The sequence below is a fragment of the Colletotrichum paranaense genome, assembly GCF_030867605.1.
Source record: "Colletotrichum paranaense strain IMI 384185 chromosome Unknown Scaffold_7.1, whole genome shotgun sequence".
Lineage (NCBI taxonomy): Eukaryota > Fungi > Ascomycota > Sordariomycetes > Glomerellales > Glomerellaceae > Colletotrichum > Colletotrichum paranaense.
Genome location: NW_026848965.1, coordinates 2,550,183 through 2,565,681, shown reverse-complemented (window position 1 = coordinate 2,565,681; position 15,499 = coordinate 2,550,183). Strand labels below are relative to the sequence as shown.

Genomic DNA, 15,499 nt, shown 5'->3' with positions numbered 1-15,499 from the left:
AAGCCAAGTGCGATGATATCTGCTCGATTTAGCCGAGTCCTCTTTCGTCCTGTTCCCCAGTCTTCCCATGTAGCTTTACCCAAAGCCATGCATCTCCATCCCAGTCCGAGCTTCGTACAAGCATGCGAAAGCCCATTCTTAGTTGAGTACGAAGGCCTCATCAGTGCTTTGTAGCATAGACAATGATTTCCACATCGCTGGGGCCTCAGTTGACGGCCCGACGGCTGCTACGCATGAGCTCCCAGTGGAAGAGCACCTTGATGTACGCCTGGCGTACCGTATAGGCGGTGATAGAAGTGATGATAGCCGCCAACGCCACACCGGTGCTCTGTACGTTCGCGCCCCCATCGAGCCGATGCTGTCGCCAAAGCCGAAACAGGTGGGCCTCGACGGCAAATAGGCTGAACTGCATACAGAGGTAGGAGAAGGTGCCGAATCTTGCGACGTTGCGTGGTAGTTGATACCGGCGGCAGAAGCTGGTCCACCTCTTCTTGTGGATGATGTAGGGAATCTCGGTCGCATAGATGATGATGTGGCGAGCAAAGAGTATCATGAAGTAGCGAAGCGTCAAGGTCGTTGTGCCTCCGACGATGACGGAACGGAGAGCCAAGACCACGATGAGGGCGGTGATAATGTCACGACCGACGGTCATGTACACCAGCATTGTCGCCAGGAGATGCGCGTCATCAATCTCTTGCTGCTGGTTGAAATATTCCAGGGCGAAGACTCTGATGCGTATGCCAGTGTCGATAGTGGCACGCGCTCTCAAAACACCGGGTGGCCGTGTTCCTCTTTTCTGAATGGAAAGGAAGCTGGGCGTGTCTGTCCTGCTCCGCGTTTAGTTTGTTTCAAAGATACTGAGGATAATGGAACAGTCCTAGCAAGACTCACTGATGACGTTGTTGATGGGTTGTTGCGGTTGGCTGTTTACCTCAGCTATAGTCCGAGAGAAAGAACATGTGCGAGGAAGAAAAGGCAGCTCAAAAGGAAACCAAGGTGGAAAGAGAATATTGATGTTGAGCCTACGTAGGCTAAATATTTGTCGATATCCCCCTTGCACACCATCCTGGATATTGGGCCAGTATGGTTATTGGTGAGGATGGCCAGCTCAAAGGGAGCGAATCATCATGGGCTGAGAGTCAATTGTACTCCTTGTGATGACGGCGTCCCCGGGAAGTCTCTTGACCAGACTTGCGTGTTTCTAGCTCGAGCCCTTTCACTCATACGCATAGCTTATTGAACCCCTTGTGATGGCTGAGTACCTGTATCTTCGGTTGAGAGTCAAATAAGCCTTTCCTTGTAAGATGAGAAAGCATGTATTGGTGTTGTGAGAACAAGCTTCATTGTCTCACGCGGAATGATTTGGAAACGCTCGTTTCTTGCTTTTCAGCGATTTCTTGGACAAAAACCATAGCCTGTTCAAATATATAGTCTCACTCTTCACATTTTCAATCTGAACGAGGGTTACTATACATCAGCATCTCAACGAGCATTGTTGGTCCTTTGGTAGAGTCGAAGACGTATCAAAGATAATAGATCGAGCTAAGGGCTTGATCTCATTCAGATCAAGACAAATATCCAACAGTCTGACAGCGTATCAATGAGAAAAGAAACACCAGGCTCCTCTACTTACATCTCTTTCCATCGCTCAAAATAAGCGAGAATCCAGGGGCCACTTCGAACAAGGCTCGTGATCATCTCACTGCACTACTCGCCCCTATACCTCTCAATGAACTCCGCTACTTCAACGGCCCCATGCGCCCTCGCAACCTCAGCTGCCGTCCCCCTGACCTTGAAGGGTGCCCTCATCTTCGTCGGCATGACCTGCTTATCGATGCCCAGCTCTAGAAGCAACTTGACGCACTCCATTTTGCCTGTCCTCGCCGCATAGTGTAGCGCAGTATAATCCCCCTCGGCCCTGTGATGCAGATCTTGGCCACAGCCGAGGAAGAAGCTCACGCACACGACGCTTCCGCCGGACGATGACCAAATAAACGCGTTTGAGCCTTGAGGCGTCATGTAAGACCACTGAGCTCCGTGCTTAAGCAGGAGCCTAATCATTGGCAGCGAGCCGGTCTCGGCTGCTGCCATGATCGGAGTCGCTGTGCGGTACCCCTTCGCCTCTACTTTGGCCCCGTTCTCTAGCATAAACCGAACTATCGGGAAATCCTTGACCCATACAGCCGCATGGAGAGGTGTATCGTTACTAGATGATTTGGCATCCAGATCGGCTTTGTGTTTGACCAGCAGCTTAGCCAGCTCAAGCCAATGCTTCGTCGCTGCAAGATGGAGAAGAGTTATGCCATTGCTCTTTGCACGCGGATCTGCGCCAGTTTCAAGAAGCTTGGCCGCGATGCTTAGGTCTGGGTTGTAAGCGGCGTACCATAGGGCAGTCGGCGCCGTACCGTCTTTTGAAGTCTCTCTCGCGTTCACGTTGGCTCCACGTTTGAGCAGAACATCTACGGCGCCTGGGTGTTTGTTCTTGACTGCAACGAGGAGCGGCGTTTCACCCTGAGAGTCTCCTGTCAGCGGTAGTTCGAGAGTCTTGGCCTCCTTGGCCAAGATCTCGAGCTCCTTTGCGTGCCCACTCGACGCAAGCCCGTGAATCGGAGTTCTGCCGGTTTTCCAACCCCCAAGCGTCGGATCTGCTCCTCGCTCGACGAGTAACCGAATGATTTTCAGGTTGATGACAAAGTCATTTTTCTTATCCTTCTCCGGGGGAATGCATGCCTTATAAAGGGGAGTGTGACCCCATCTGTCTCGAGCATTTGCGTCTGCCCCCTTATCGAGCAAATATTGCACAACAAGATATGCAGAACTCCTCACGGCTGTGTGTAGCGGCGTGGTCCCGTTGGCATTCCTGATCTTCCAACTGGCCCCGCTCGACAATAGCGCCAACGAAGTGGGAATCTGTCCTCGATTGAGCGCCTGGTGCAATGCTGTATCCTGCAGCGCATTCTGGACATTGACGTCTGCTCCGGAAGCAATAAGCCGGTCCAGGACGAGCAGAAATCCCTCGCGAGCGGCAACATGTATGGCCCGGTCACCACGGTCTCCTAGGGCCATGTTTACAGAGGCGCCTTGGGCCAAAATGGGCTCAAGGTCCTCAAGCCGCCCGCCTCGTACAGCGGCAAAGAGGTCGTCAGCAAATCGCTTGCCTGTTGTGTTGATCTGAGTATCTGATCTACTCTTCTTCAACTCCGATGGTGGTTGTAAACCCAGTTGAGGGGGGTTTTGCCTTTTGAGAAATTCGGTCAATATCTCTCTAACCTCCTCTCGGAGAGTGTCGACACCCTTCTGTACATTATGGACGCCCTCCTTTACTTCTTGACCAGTACGCCTATGACTTATTAGTGTGTGGCTTTGTCTTGTTCGGCGTTTGTCTTCATTGCGTACACTTGCAGAAGCTGGATAACAATACCAAGGCGGGCTTTCTGATCTTGGATACTTTGCGCAGCATCTGAAAAGATCTCCTCCCTCCATAAGAACTTCGTCTTGTCCCACTTTCCCATGCGCGAGTCACTTTTGCTCTGCACCTTGCTGACTTCGTGTTCCAAATCTTTGAGTGTCTTCTTCAATTTGTCCATGCATGTATCAAGCATCTTCCGCAAACCATCCTCGGTACTGTTTTTGACCGGGTTTTTGAGGATATCAGTCTGTGAGACTTGTTTCTGCAAATTGAGGCACACATCTTTCGTCAAGTTGCACTCGACGATGATCTCGTGCACAGCCTTGGGTGCATTCTTGTACTTTTCCACAAGGCTTTGAATCTGACGGGCAACGCCGAAAAGTTCGACGGCACTCGTTAGGGCGGTGATGGGATCCATCTCGCACGAAATGTAGGTCTTTGAAGCAAGGTTAGAGATACCCCTCTCTCAAGCGCAAGCATGGGCGAAGGTAAGCTTCATATAACAGCGGAGAAATGGTATCGTGGTGCATCGCCTCAGCTAGCCATCCTCTCTGCGGCCAATCGTAACTGTAGCTAGGGCTGACATGCATGGATGCTACCCACCGGCTGATATTTCACAAGGCTGCCTCTCATTTCGGTGTCACTGCTGTAGTGTCTTTCTTCGAGAAGAGGAGGCGGGTAAGCTGTGGCATAGATTTGAAGTAAGATGAAAAGACGTTTCATAAGCTCAGTGATTGAAGTCATGGTAACCAGAACATAGGCGCTTTTGATTGCTCGACTTTCTCAAAAACTGGCTTTGGATCGCCGTTCTCCTACCTCGAAGCATTTAGAGACCATGACACCTTTCGATTCATTATTTGCCCCAATATAACCAAATGAACGTGCTCGAGGGCCATTACCGGCGAGCCTTGAGTGGAGATCTTGAACTTTACCAACTCTGCGATGTGTCGGCTATGATGCCGCCGCCTTTCCCAGCGACGCTGGCACCAGGCATGGCGCAACAAACCCTCTTTCTCATTGCTGACAGCTTCATTATTACGACTTTCCGGGGTCTCTAGAAACGTATTCGATGGAGGATATACGGAGAGCGAGTCAGAGAGGACAGTTACAGTGACAGCTATATCAGCAAGGGGGGCAGTGAGGTTAGTTGTAGTGAAGATGCCAGTACTGGAAACTCGACTTTTTAGAACTCATTTCGAAGACAATCACTTCCTTGAGTTTAAATTTTCTGCTTATCCTGGTAAAGTTGCATCCATTTCCTTCTAGCGCCTCAGCAGACAATTGAACGAATGGCTTGAGGGAACCGCAGGGTCAAGTCGACTTGACTCTAGCTCACAGATATCCTGAGCGCGCAAGGAGCAATTTGATCCGGGCCCAGTGCCACTCATGCGAATATGTCGCCTTAATGAACTATCAAACCTTGTATGCCACTCATCCGAGTTGGTGTCTGAATGCGAATGGACTAAATGGTGAGCAGAAACGTTTCGTCAACAATTCCATTACCTTCATGCTGGTCAACTTGCGCGACTAGCTGTACCGGCAACACTGCAAATAACCAGGTGAGGGGCGATGACGACATCCACTGAACATCAAATGTCTAGACAAGGACCGGGGTTATGATGAGAAGGTTTAGCTCTCAATAACAAACCGCTCAAGCCTGCAGACTGCTCTTCCGAGAAAATGAGGTGACCGATGATTAGATAGCGCCGACGATGAGCGCAATACCAGCACAACGTGAAGTCCATGAGTGACAACGACGCATGCTAAATCCAATTTCTGAGCTGGTCGCGCAAAATGGGCCCAAAGAAACAGGAATGGGTGCCGATGGCGGCGCCCACTGGGGGCTAGCGCTGGGCTGATGCCGATGCGTAATGTTCCCAGAGCTCTCACGAAATCCAGGTACGTAAACCAAAAGTTTTTATCAGAGCAGAGGCTGCTGTCATTCGCCGATCGTCTCATCGAGCCGTTGGTTGGCTTGTCCCAGTATGCCATGTGTGTAGAAGTACCGTCGTGCCGTGGAGGCAGGGGGGGGGGGGGTCCCAGTTCTCAGGCATGTGCAAGTGCTTCTCGAAGAGAGATGGAGGAAACCTTGTCTCACCAGGAGTATCGCCTACCTGGAATCCCCACGCCCAGTAGCCCCCAAGACACTAGACATCCCGCATTCAGTTGCAGGCTTGATGAGCTGCTTCCCAGGTTCGTGGATGGGTTGTCTTCTGTCAGAGAGATAACCTTAGCTTTGGGGGGCGGGGAGGTATCCCTACTAGGAGCTCACTCACACACACTGATAAGTACGGAGTACTTCACTTATCTCACCTTACCATATGATGTGATGTACGGTAGAGAGCTGCCAGGAACAGGTGCCTTATCTATATATAATATCGCTGACGTACCTGGTCTCGATTTGTTATTCTCTCGTCCCATCTTGCAAAGTTACTCAAATAAAGTTGCGCACCCACGTTGTTTCCCACCGAAAGACATTCTCACTGAACTCATCCAACAACGAACTCACTCACCATAGCTCACGAACCACACGCCCTACATCCATACCTTGAACTCGAACACGATGACTGCCGAAGTATCTCACGGAAGAGGTGGCGCCGGAAACATGGCCGTTGACGACACCCAGTACGTCGACGGCGAGGTCGTGAGAACAGGCCCCGAGGGGTCTCAGGGAACTGGCGCATTCAGCGCAGGTCGTGGAGGTGAGTCTTGACGCGGGACGAGTGCGCCCAGCGCATCGCCTTATCACCCAGCCCGCCAAGCGGCATCAGCGCAATCGCCCACTTGGCCGATGCCCCGCCCCTAACCATGCTCACTCTCCACCCCACGATGTCTTCAGCTGTTGCAATCACATCATAGTCAAACGCACCATGCTTTGTAGGCTGACTGTTTGCGCCCTGCCATCCAGGTGCCGGTAACATTGGCGACGCCAAGAAGGAGCCCGCTCTGCGCTCCGACAAGGACCTCGTCCCCGAGGAGGCCTACCGTCCCTCCATGGAGGGCCAGGACTACCACGTCGGCCGGGGCGGTGCGGGCAACGCCGTCGAGACGGAGAAGTCGGCCGCCCACAAGGACATTGATCATGAGAAGAAGGCCGCTGCGCAGGCTCGTGCCGACGGCCACTCGGGTGTCAGCGTCGCCGACAAGCTCAAGGCCAAGATCCTCGCCCCCTTCCACAAGAAATAAAAAGGAAAAGACTTGTCTGTTGGAAAAGGGTAATTATGGGTGTTGATGTGTTGCGATGGATGCTGGTTGGACCTGGGCTGGAAGTTTGTTTTTGGCATACCCTTCACGATATCCCCCTTTTCGTAAAATCTATTTCGTGTCGAGACTTTGTCTCGACTTTTAAAATGATATCCTGCCACTGGCATCATTATTTTTCTTGGCAAAAGCGTACTTTAATTGCTCTCATCGCGTTGTTCCATCTCATGCATCTCATGCATCTCAATGCATCGATCAAATTTTTGGTGGGCGCGGGTTCCGCGCGGATGTAAGGCGTTGGCGCAACCAACACCTTCCACACAGAAAACATGAGTCTGAATGAAAGAATACGTCTGGGAAAGCCTGAAACATAAGTCGACATTCATAAAAAGACACAAACTCATCCGTGGGCGGTAAAAAGCAAAAGTACACGACGAAGACAAGATTCGAACTTGCGCGGCCGAAGCCATTTGATAGAAGGCTCTGAAAATACAGAGTTAATTCGAGTCAAACCCATTAACCACTCTGGCACTTCGCCATTGCTCATTTTATGAAATGGGAGTTCAGAATGCGGATTATGTTGCTTTGCTGTCCAGATTTGGTGAGAAATCTCATGTGTGTCCTGTGAAGATGCCGATGAGTGAGCGTCGGAGATGCTCGGTGTGGAGAATAGTGGTCAGTGCACTCGCGCTAGACCCGGCTAGGGGGCGGTGTAGTCTAAATCGGCAGAAACTTGGCAGGGTATGCCGGGTCTGTGCCCAATCACTCAACCGCTTCAACATGTAGGTATGGAAGCTACGGAGTAAGGTAGTCAGAATCAAGTCGTCTTTCCAAACACCTTTCCGAGCCATACATCAACCTTCAACTTCACATCTCCGTTGGAGCTTCGCTTCATCAAAGTATCGAGAGTCGCAACCGGAGCTCCAGGTCCATGTTTCACTCAGTCACAGGACAGATGTCTGCTGCATACAGTGGATTCCATGGGTCCTCCGCGTCGGGGCCCATCGCCGCGGAACTTTAAACTGAAGCGGTGAACTTTGGCGGAATGCAGCGTCCAGACAGCCATCCGCCTGCGTTTTCGAGGTATGACAAGAATTCCCAGTACGCACAATTTGGCACTGCCATTGATACTACTCAGCTACTGCCCGGATTCTGGTTGCCAAATACTGTCGACTAACACCATCGACCATGGCGATGCTAGCGCATCATGTCCGCGCTTTGCAATTTTCGTCTGCGCCGACTTGATTTACGTGCCGGTGATCGTCGCTCAGGGTCCAACGGGTCTTGAAATGTGGTGGGCAGACATGCTCACTGGCGCGAAGAGGAACCGCAGATCGCTCGGGCACTTGCAGAATGCCCGCCCCCGCAAGCCCCAGTCCGGCTTGGATCGCCGTAAAGCCTCGCCGCAGTGCTGCGACGAGAATTGGGTTGCAACACACACAGTAGCTGCATTTTATCATGAGATAAACGAGTGTTAGAGGAGCGTGGTCGAGTGCGAAAGTTCATTGAACGGAGCCTTGTAGTTTGTGCAGTATCGACATCCAAGGAACGCCGCATGCGAGCTAAAATTGATCTGGGATCGTTTTTACCCAACTGAAAAACCAACCACTCCCAAGACGGCACGGCTCTAGCCAAGGAAACGCAAACCCCTGGAGACTTGGTGAACCTAACCTGGTGAGGTAAAGTTGACAGATCTGTACTGATATTTCGGCTTTCCAAGGTCTCGAATTTGTTAAGTCTATGATACTCGGAGTTTCCAAAGAACCCGGTGGGGTTGAGACGCTGATTCGTGTCGACCAGGGAGGTCTTGTATCCCTATGAGGCCGAATAAGAGAAACTACAAGGGAGCCGGGGAGGCCGTTGAAGAATTCACCAATGCAGTGGGATTCAGCCTCTTGCGGTGTAGGCAACGCAAAGTGCCAATGGCCATGGTGGTTGGAGATGGGGAATTTGTGGTGTACGATCAATGCCCAATCCCAAAGGCGGATGCAGCGCATATCCATCGACGCATGCCGGCCATGGAATATCGGACGAATGAATAACCTGGTTCGTCTCACAACGCATGTCGTTCAACGCGCATCCTCTCACGATAATTGGAGTCCATTGCCTCATAGCGCGATATGCTTCAAGCGTGGCAGCGGCGCTAGGAAGGAACACCGTCCCATCGGCGATGATCTAGTTGGATGCATCCATGTTTGTCGTCGCAGCGCTTGCGAGATTGGGCAACGGTTTTCGTCGCGACTGGGGTATTTGGAGAAGATTTTTGTCACTCCCTTACACACATTACAGACGTACAGGGAGGAGAGCGGTTGGGCGGAGGAGGGTTGAGAGGGGAGATGCGATGTGGTGAACGGCGGACGGCGGGCCTTTGGTGGCCTTGGCTCAGCTTAGAACGGCTCCGGCAAAGGAGCCGCGGCGCAGAAGACAGGCAAAAGGGCAGAGAGCGACCAAGTACTCCGTAGACATGGAGCTAGAGGCCGGGAGAGACCATGGATTGACACTGTCACCCTGGATGTCCCTGTCCTTGCCTCTCTGCTCTGGCCCGGCCTGCTTTCGACGACTTTTGCGACGCCATATAACCAACCACGCCGGCCCACAGCCGGATCTCGCAAACCTGACGACACATCAACCTGCCTCGCTTCATTTTCCCCGTCCGTTTTTGGTTCTACTTTCTTTTCCAGTTCTATCTCGTCTTTCCATCATCTGTCCTGGTATTGACTGATAGAATCCGCTGTGGCCCCATGTTGCTGTCCCCGCGCACCAAAGACCGACCTCGCAATTCGCAAACACGGCGTATTCGGACTGACGCATAGCGGTCACTATTGAACAGCGCGCATAGCCGCCTCTCACAAGTCGCCTCTTTTCTCGGGTCCATTACAGCCGGCATCCTTTATTCGGAATCGGCAGGCCCTCACAAGCGAATACTCCATTGACGAGCCCTCGGAAAACAGATTGGGTAGGCTGCTACCACAGCCCAACAGTAGCAGGAAAGTGGAAAATCACCGAGTGGTTCGACCGAGCTGCAGCATCAGCGGGGTCCGAATACAAGCCCGTCATCAACTCGGCTCTCACTTTGGCGAGGTGCCTAGCACTTGCGACGAGTACGACGCTTCAGTGCTAGGTGCCTTGCCCGAACCGCACCCGCATCTGCACCCGCAATCCGCATTGGCGCTGGAATTCCGTCGTCGCATTATCTGACTGCATTACCTACCTGCCCGGTTGGTAAGTCAACTTCCTTGGTGAAGGTACTTTGTCCCGTCCAAAGTGAAGTGCTCAACAGAGGTTGGCAGGTTCCCGCGGGCCGTTCTGCAGCAGTGCAGCCTAAACTCAAGGCAGCTGCAAGTTACAAGAGACGGAAGAGACGAGAAAGAGACATTTCTCCAGTTCTGACCAGTTCTGGGCCATCTGGACCTTGTTCTGGTTGCGTGCTGTGACCGGAGTGCACCCGTCCGGTGAGACAAGGTGACAGGCCCGCACAGGCACAGAAGTCAGCTGTCCGACCTTGGCCGTCCAGTAAAGCTGCGCCCACACCTGCGGCCTACCCGTGTCAGCCGCCATGGTTCCAAGACAAGAGCAACACGCTCGACCACCACCTGCACCACGCTTATGGTCGCGTCTTTCAACTTTGTCAAAACGCTCTTTTCGCTCCTTCACCTCCGACTTCGAGGCCGATGACGAGCGTTCCGATACAGATTCCGACTTTGACAGAATGAGCGGCAGCAGTAGTGATGGTTTCCTTCACGGCCCAGGCCGTTACAAAGGCGAAGACACTCGGCCCACGAGCCAAAAGGAGCTGTCTGGTTGGTATGCATACGCCTTTGCTGCCGAAACCTATGTCATATGTGGTAAGTTTCCAGCCCATGGATCTGGATGTGTGTGCATGCGCTGACTGAGAATAGCTATCGGTGAGTTATCGCAGTCTGCCACTCCGTCTTCGAGCAGTTACATTCGTCGCGAGACAGTGATCAAGCTGTGGAGCCTGGACAGCTCGAGATGCTGGAGCCACAGCATTGCCGTGCACCCCGCCCCGAACCCGTTGCGCTGACACCACACGATGCCTAGGTTCCTTCATCCCGATCCTCCTCGAGACCCTCGCCCGCGAAAATGGCGTCCTATTGTCTGATCGAACGACCCCGTGTGGTACGAGCGACTCGAAAAACAAAACTGATGGACAATGCGTCGTGTATCCTTTGGGTATCGAGATCAACACGGCGAGTTTCGCCATGTACACCTTCTCCATAAGCGTCCTGCTGCAGGTTCTCCTTGTCGTGAGCGTCAGCAGTGCCGCAGATCACGGCAACTCGAGAAAGAAGCTTTTGCTCACCTTCGCCTGGGTTGGAAGTTTCTCCGTCATGGCCTATATCTTTGTCAACAAAACCACCTATCTCTTGGGTGCTCTGCTGGCTATCGTTTCGAACACATGTTTTGGCGCCTCATTCGTGCTCCTCAACTCATTCCTGCCGCTATTGGTCCGGCATCATCCGGAAGTGATTGCTTCCGAGACTGTTCACACTCCCGACTTGGGACATTCGGACCTGGAATCGCGACCGCTCGATGGTTCCCACGTTGACGAAGATCCCGCCAGTGCCGAGGTTGAGGACCAACATTCGCCCTTACTCGGTGGGCATGGAAACGGAAACGGAGGCTACCCGTTGGTTCGGAAAGCTACTCACGAGGAGCTCACCTCCGTCGAGCTCCAGCTGTCCACTCAGATTTCCGCCAAGGGCATTGGCATTGGCTACATTGCCGGCCTATTCGTACAGTGTGTCGCCATTGCCATAGTGATTGCACTGAAAAACACTACCTGGTCGCAAAGGGTTGCATTGTCTTTTTGCGGTCTTTGGTGGGTATGTGACGGGCTCTCTCTCTCCATCTCATCCCCGTCGCCTGGGCGCATTATCCACCGTTACTGACCATCTTACAGGCAGTCTTCACGATCCCTGCTGCCATGTGGCTCCGCCCTCGGCCAGGTCCACCAATGCCCATCACGTCGGGCAAAGGAATCCGAGCTTGGCCAACTTATGTGGCTATGGCCTGGAAATCGTTATTCAACACTGTCCGGCTTGCTCGTCGCCTACGAGACATCGTTCTGTTTCTATGCGCATGGTTTTTGGTCAGTGATGCGATTGCAACTACATCTTCCACGGCCATATTGTTCGCCAAAACGCAACTCCACATGAAGCCTTGGGCTTTGGGTATGATCAATGTGATCTCCACTATAGCTGGTGTTATCGGTGCCTTCAGCTGGGCTTTCATCTCACGCAAGTTCCACTTGAAGCCACATCAGACAATCCTTGTCTGTATCGGTCTCTTCGAGCTCATTCCGATCTACGGACTTCTCGGATATTTGCCGATTGTGCAGAGATGGGGCGTGATCGGACTGCAGCAACCGTGGGAAATGTATCCCCTAGCTGCCGTGTACGGACTGGTGTTGGGAGGCTTGAGTTCATATTGCAGATCGCTGTACGGCGAGTTGATCCCCGAGGGAAGCGAAGCTGCCTTTTACGCTCTATACGCTGCATCCGACAAAGGTTCGAGTGTTTTTGGGCCTGCGATTGTCGGAGCCATCATTGATCAATCTGGTGATATCCGGCCGGCGTTTTGGTTCTTGGCGGCATTGGTTGGGCTTCCGGCGCCTCTCATCTGGAGCGTGAACGTGGAGCGTGGCAAGCGGGAGGGTCAGAAACTTGCAGAGACTATTGAGGGATTCAAGAGTCTACAGGCTGAAACCGGCAGCGAGACAGAGGACAGCGACGATCGTCCGATTCTCAGTGCCTATGACGATGAGGAGGAAGAAGTCGAACACGAGCATAACCGGACCAGGGGGAACTGAGCCCCCATTACCGAACATATTTGCATAGCAACGGCGTAGGTAAATCAAGTTAGCGATATTGTATGTTTTACTCAAAAGCTCCGAGTAATGAACAGTCGACTTTGTCGTTGTTTCTGTTGTCGTCTCTATCGCCCCCAACATGCTCGCCGCCTCCGTCGTATCCCCTATCTTCGTTGTTGCTCTTTGATCCCCATACTCTTCTGTTCATATTTACGTCAGAATACTGGGGAAAAGCAATTGACTATTGATTTGAATGATGATGATGAAACTGGTATCCTTTTGAAACCAATCATCCAGCTCATTCATATCAGAAGAACGGCATATGGCATGAGACACGAAGACTACAGGTGTAAGAGGTCATGGTAAAGCGACGAGACCGGTACGTAGCCAATCAGGTAATGGAGAAATAAGTGTCGGCGCTTGTTGTGGGAACCTTGGAGGCAGACCAGGATTTTGGTAGGCGCGGATGGTTCTAGCTCCTGTTGTCTGCTGTGCTTACGTGACACGCCTGGTCCATCTGTGGCACGCCGCACGCCGCACACCTGCTGCCCGCATCGTGGTTGCTGGTCCGTCCTCTAGGTGGCAGTGGACGTTTGGTCGGAGGAACGCCGCGCTCACGTGACCCAGCAGAATAGTCATCCTGCGCCACCTTTTTTTCGCTGGGTAGCAAGAACGCGCTCCGCTCCTCGTCCCGGAATTGCCAGATCCTCAACCCGCGATTTTCCCAATTTTGCGCATCGTGGCCATCATTGGTCGTCGATATTCGGCCTGGACCATCTTCAGGCTTGCCAGAGTATTTGCACACTTGACAAAATCAACAAAGAGCGCCCATCTAGGACCGCGCGCTTGCCATACTGCTTCATACTACCTCCCCCCGGTCCTTTGGGCGACCCATTCGTCTTCCAGCCACCCCGTGCTCCTTCCCTTCGGTCGCGACATCCCAGCGAGCTCTTTGCACCAACGTCATTCGTCTCGGACACCATCAATCGAGATCGCATCACTCCGATCACTCTCATACCTGCGATAACTTCACCGTATTCGCGTTTGCGACTCCGAACCTCCTACTACACCAATTATGTCCACCTCGCGGAAGCGCCCTCGCGCCGAGGTCGAGGAAAACAAGGCCGAATGCCCCTTCAGCATCACCTACGCCGAACCCGACATCAAGGCACAGAAGAAATCCAAGAAGAGGAGGAAACCAGAGCAAGAAGAGGAAGATGGGAAGAAGAGCTCCAAGCAACTCTCTCCCTTCTCCCCTTCCGGCGACTTCAACGGCAAGAGCGCTAACGATGTTCTGGACTTGGAATACCATGTGCATCCGCAGAAGAAGTGGTTGGAGATGACAAGATACAATAGCTTCGTCCGTAAGTTGCTCAGCGATAGTCCATCTGCGATGGCCTTGCACTAACAGTGACGGGCGGTAGTAAACGGGACGAAGTATTTCAGTGAGGGCTTTATCTACGTCGCAAACGACCAGACAGTCCAACGCCAAAAGGCCGCAGCGGAAGGCTCGACAGATGCCAATGAGCCTGAGAAGGTCCTGAAGCGGTCCAAGTCCGAAGATGACTGGGTAGCGCGCATTCTGGAGATCCGCGCTAGTGATGAACACCACGTCTATGCGCGCATATACTGGATGTACTGGCCGGAGGAGCTGCCGGAGGGCACGATGGAAGGAAAGAGATACACGGGAGGTCGTCAGCCGTACCACGGCCACAACGAGCTGATTGCTTCCAACCACAGTAGGTTTCATGCTTCTCTAGACAGTGGTCTCAGTACTGACGCGAAGCAGTGGACATCATCAACGTCGTTAGTGTGACATTGCCCGCCACCGTCAAGCAATGGATTGAAGAGAACGACGACGAGATTCAGGAGGCCCTCTATTGGCGTCAGGCCTTTGACTGTCGCACCCAGCAGCTCTCGGTATGCATAAATACCCCCGAAGCCTAGAGCAGGCGATTGTCGCTAACCCGTCATGCAGTCAGTTGAACGCACCTGCAAATGCCGACAGCCCGCCAACCCGGATAAGACCCTCGTCGGGTGCTCCAACAAGGAATGCGGAAAGTGGCTACACGAACACTGTCTTCGAGAGGAAACCCTGATGCGAACATACGAGCGACTTGGCAAGGACAAGCCCCACTTCACCGCGAAACCCCCGACAGACGGAACAGCGTCGGTCGCTGAGAGCGACAAGGTCAAGGAAGAAAAGCCGCTCGATGACGGTGTAAACGAACCCCTCAGCCCTACCGAGAGCGGTGCCGACGTGAAGCAAACAATCGATGCCAAGCCGAGCGATGCGCTAGAAGAGATCAACGGGCAGTCAGTAACCGAGGGAACGCCTGCCGTTGTCGATGAGCACGTTTCGCAACCACCCACAACTCCTGCCACACCAACCGTACCCGAGGTGTCGGCAGCGGCGTCGTCACGCAAGGTGAGATCCTTCAAGAAGAAGCCGTCCTCCGCCGACGCAAAGCCGTGGGAGGGCTTGTTCGAGGCGAGGATCTTGATGGACATGACCCCATCGACGATTGAAATCAGGGATCTTCGAGAGAACGTCACTGAAGGCGAGAAGGTGTGGACTGAGCCGCTGCTCTGCGTCGTTTGCGGAGTGGGAATCAGCTAAATAATCGGCCTTATTGTGACTGCCAAATTACCGATCGATCTCTTGAATTAGGGGTCATTTCACAAACCGCCAACGCGACGATGGGGTGCCGAGCTTCACTTCTCGATGTACTTATTCCAGCAGGCACTTTATTCAACACACCGGAGCGGTGACTTAGGAAGTGCTGCTGTTTTGCTTATGACGATTTCCAATATGATTGGGGTTCGTAAACCGACCCTGAAGACAAGTATAAGGAGAGGAATACATGCCAAGAGGCATGTTGCAGGGGATGAGGGAGGACAGGTCTGGGCAGGCGGGGCGAGACCTGGACAGCTGAAGGCGAGTCTCGAGGAAGAAGACTGGTTATTCGGGTGTGGCTGGGGTGCAGTTTTATTTTTCGCGCGAGGCGTTGGCGAAGGGAGGGGGATTTATCTCGCAACTGAGTGAGGTTGGCATA

At 52.9% G+C, this 15,499-nt stretch overlaps 5 protein-coding genes across 5 annotated transcripts; 3 read left to right on the top strand and 2 right to left on the bottom strand.

The window, feature by feature from the left end:
- Positions 1 to 205: 205 nt before the first annotated feature.
- CPAR01_09721 (uncharacterized protein) lies at positions 206 to 3,827 on the bottom strand (the record flags this gene model as incomplete). The annotated part of the gene is made up of 3 exons (XM_060493985.1): positions 206 to 827; positions 1,724 to 3,340; positions 3,397 to 3,827. 3 exons carry the CDS (start codon positions 3,825 to 3,827, stop codon positions 206 to 208), a joined length of 2,670 nt encoding a protein of 889 aa, XP_060348115.1.
- A 2,145-nt stretch (positions 3,828 to 5,972) lies between these two features.
- CPAR01_09720 (uncharacterized protein) lies at positions 5,973 to 6,595 on the top strand (the record flags this gene model as incomplete). Its single annotated transcript, XM_060493984.1, has 2 exons — positions 5,973 to 6,111; positions 6,318 to 6,595. 2 exons carry the CDS (start codon positions 5,973 to 5,975, stop codon positions 6,593 to 6,595), a joined length of 417 nt encoding a protein of 138 aa, XP_060348114.1.
- A 1,323-nt stretch (positions 6,596 to 7,918) lies between these two features.
- Positions 7,919 to 8,425, bottom strand: CPAR01_09719 (uncharacterized protein; the record flags this gene model as incomplete). Its single annotated transcript, XM_060493983.1, has 1 exon — positions 7,919 to 8,425. A coding segment is annotated over one exon (507 nt), but the record flags the coding sequence as incomplete, so codon positions are not given.
- Positions 8,426 to 10,166: 1,741 nt separating this feature from the next.
- Positions 10,167 to 12,443, top strand: CPAR01_09718 (autophagy protein Atg22; the record flags this gene model as incomplete). The annotated part of the gene is made up of 4 exons (XM_060493982.1): positions 10,167 to 10,455; positions 10,510 to 10,515; positions 10,673 to 11,457; positions 11,535 to 12,443. 4 exons carry the CDS (start codon positions 10,167 to 10,169, stop codon positions 12,441 to 12,443), a joined length of 1,989 nt encoding a protein of 662 aa, XP_060348112.1.
- Positions 12,444 to 13,518: 1,075 nt separating this feature from the next.
- CPAR01_09717 (BAH domain-containing protein) lies at positions 13,519 to 15,063 on the top strand (the record flags this gene model as incomplete). Its single annotated transcript, XM_060493981.1, has 4 exons — positions 13,519 to 13,807; positions 13,868 to 14,182; positions 14,233 to 14,363; positions 14,422 to 15,063. The coding sequence occupies 4 exons, from the start codon at positions 13,519 to 13,521 to the stop codon at positions 15,061 to 15,063; spliced, it is 1,377 nt and encodes a 458-aa protein (XP_060348111.1).
- Between the last annotated feature and the right edge of the window lie 436 nt (positions 15,064 to 15,499).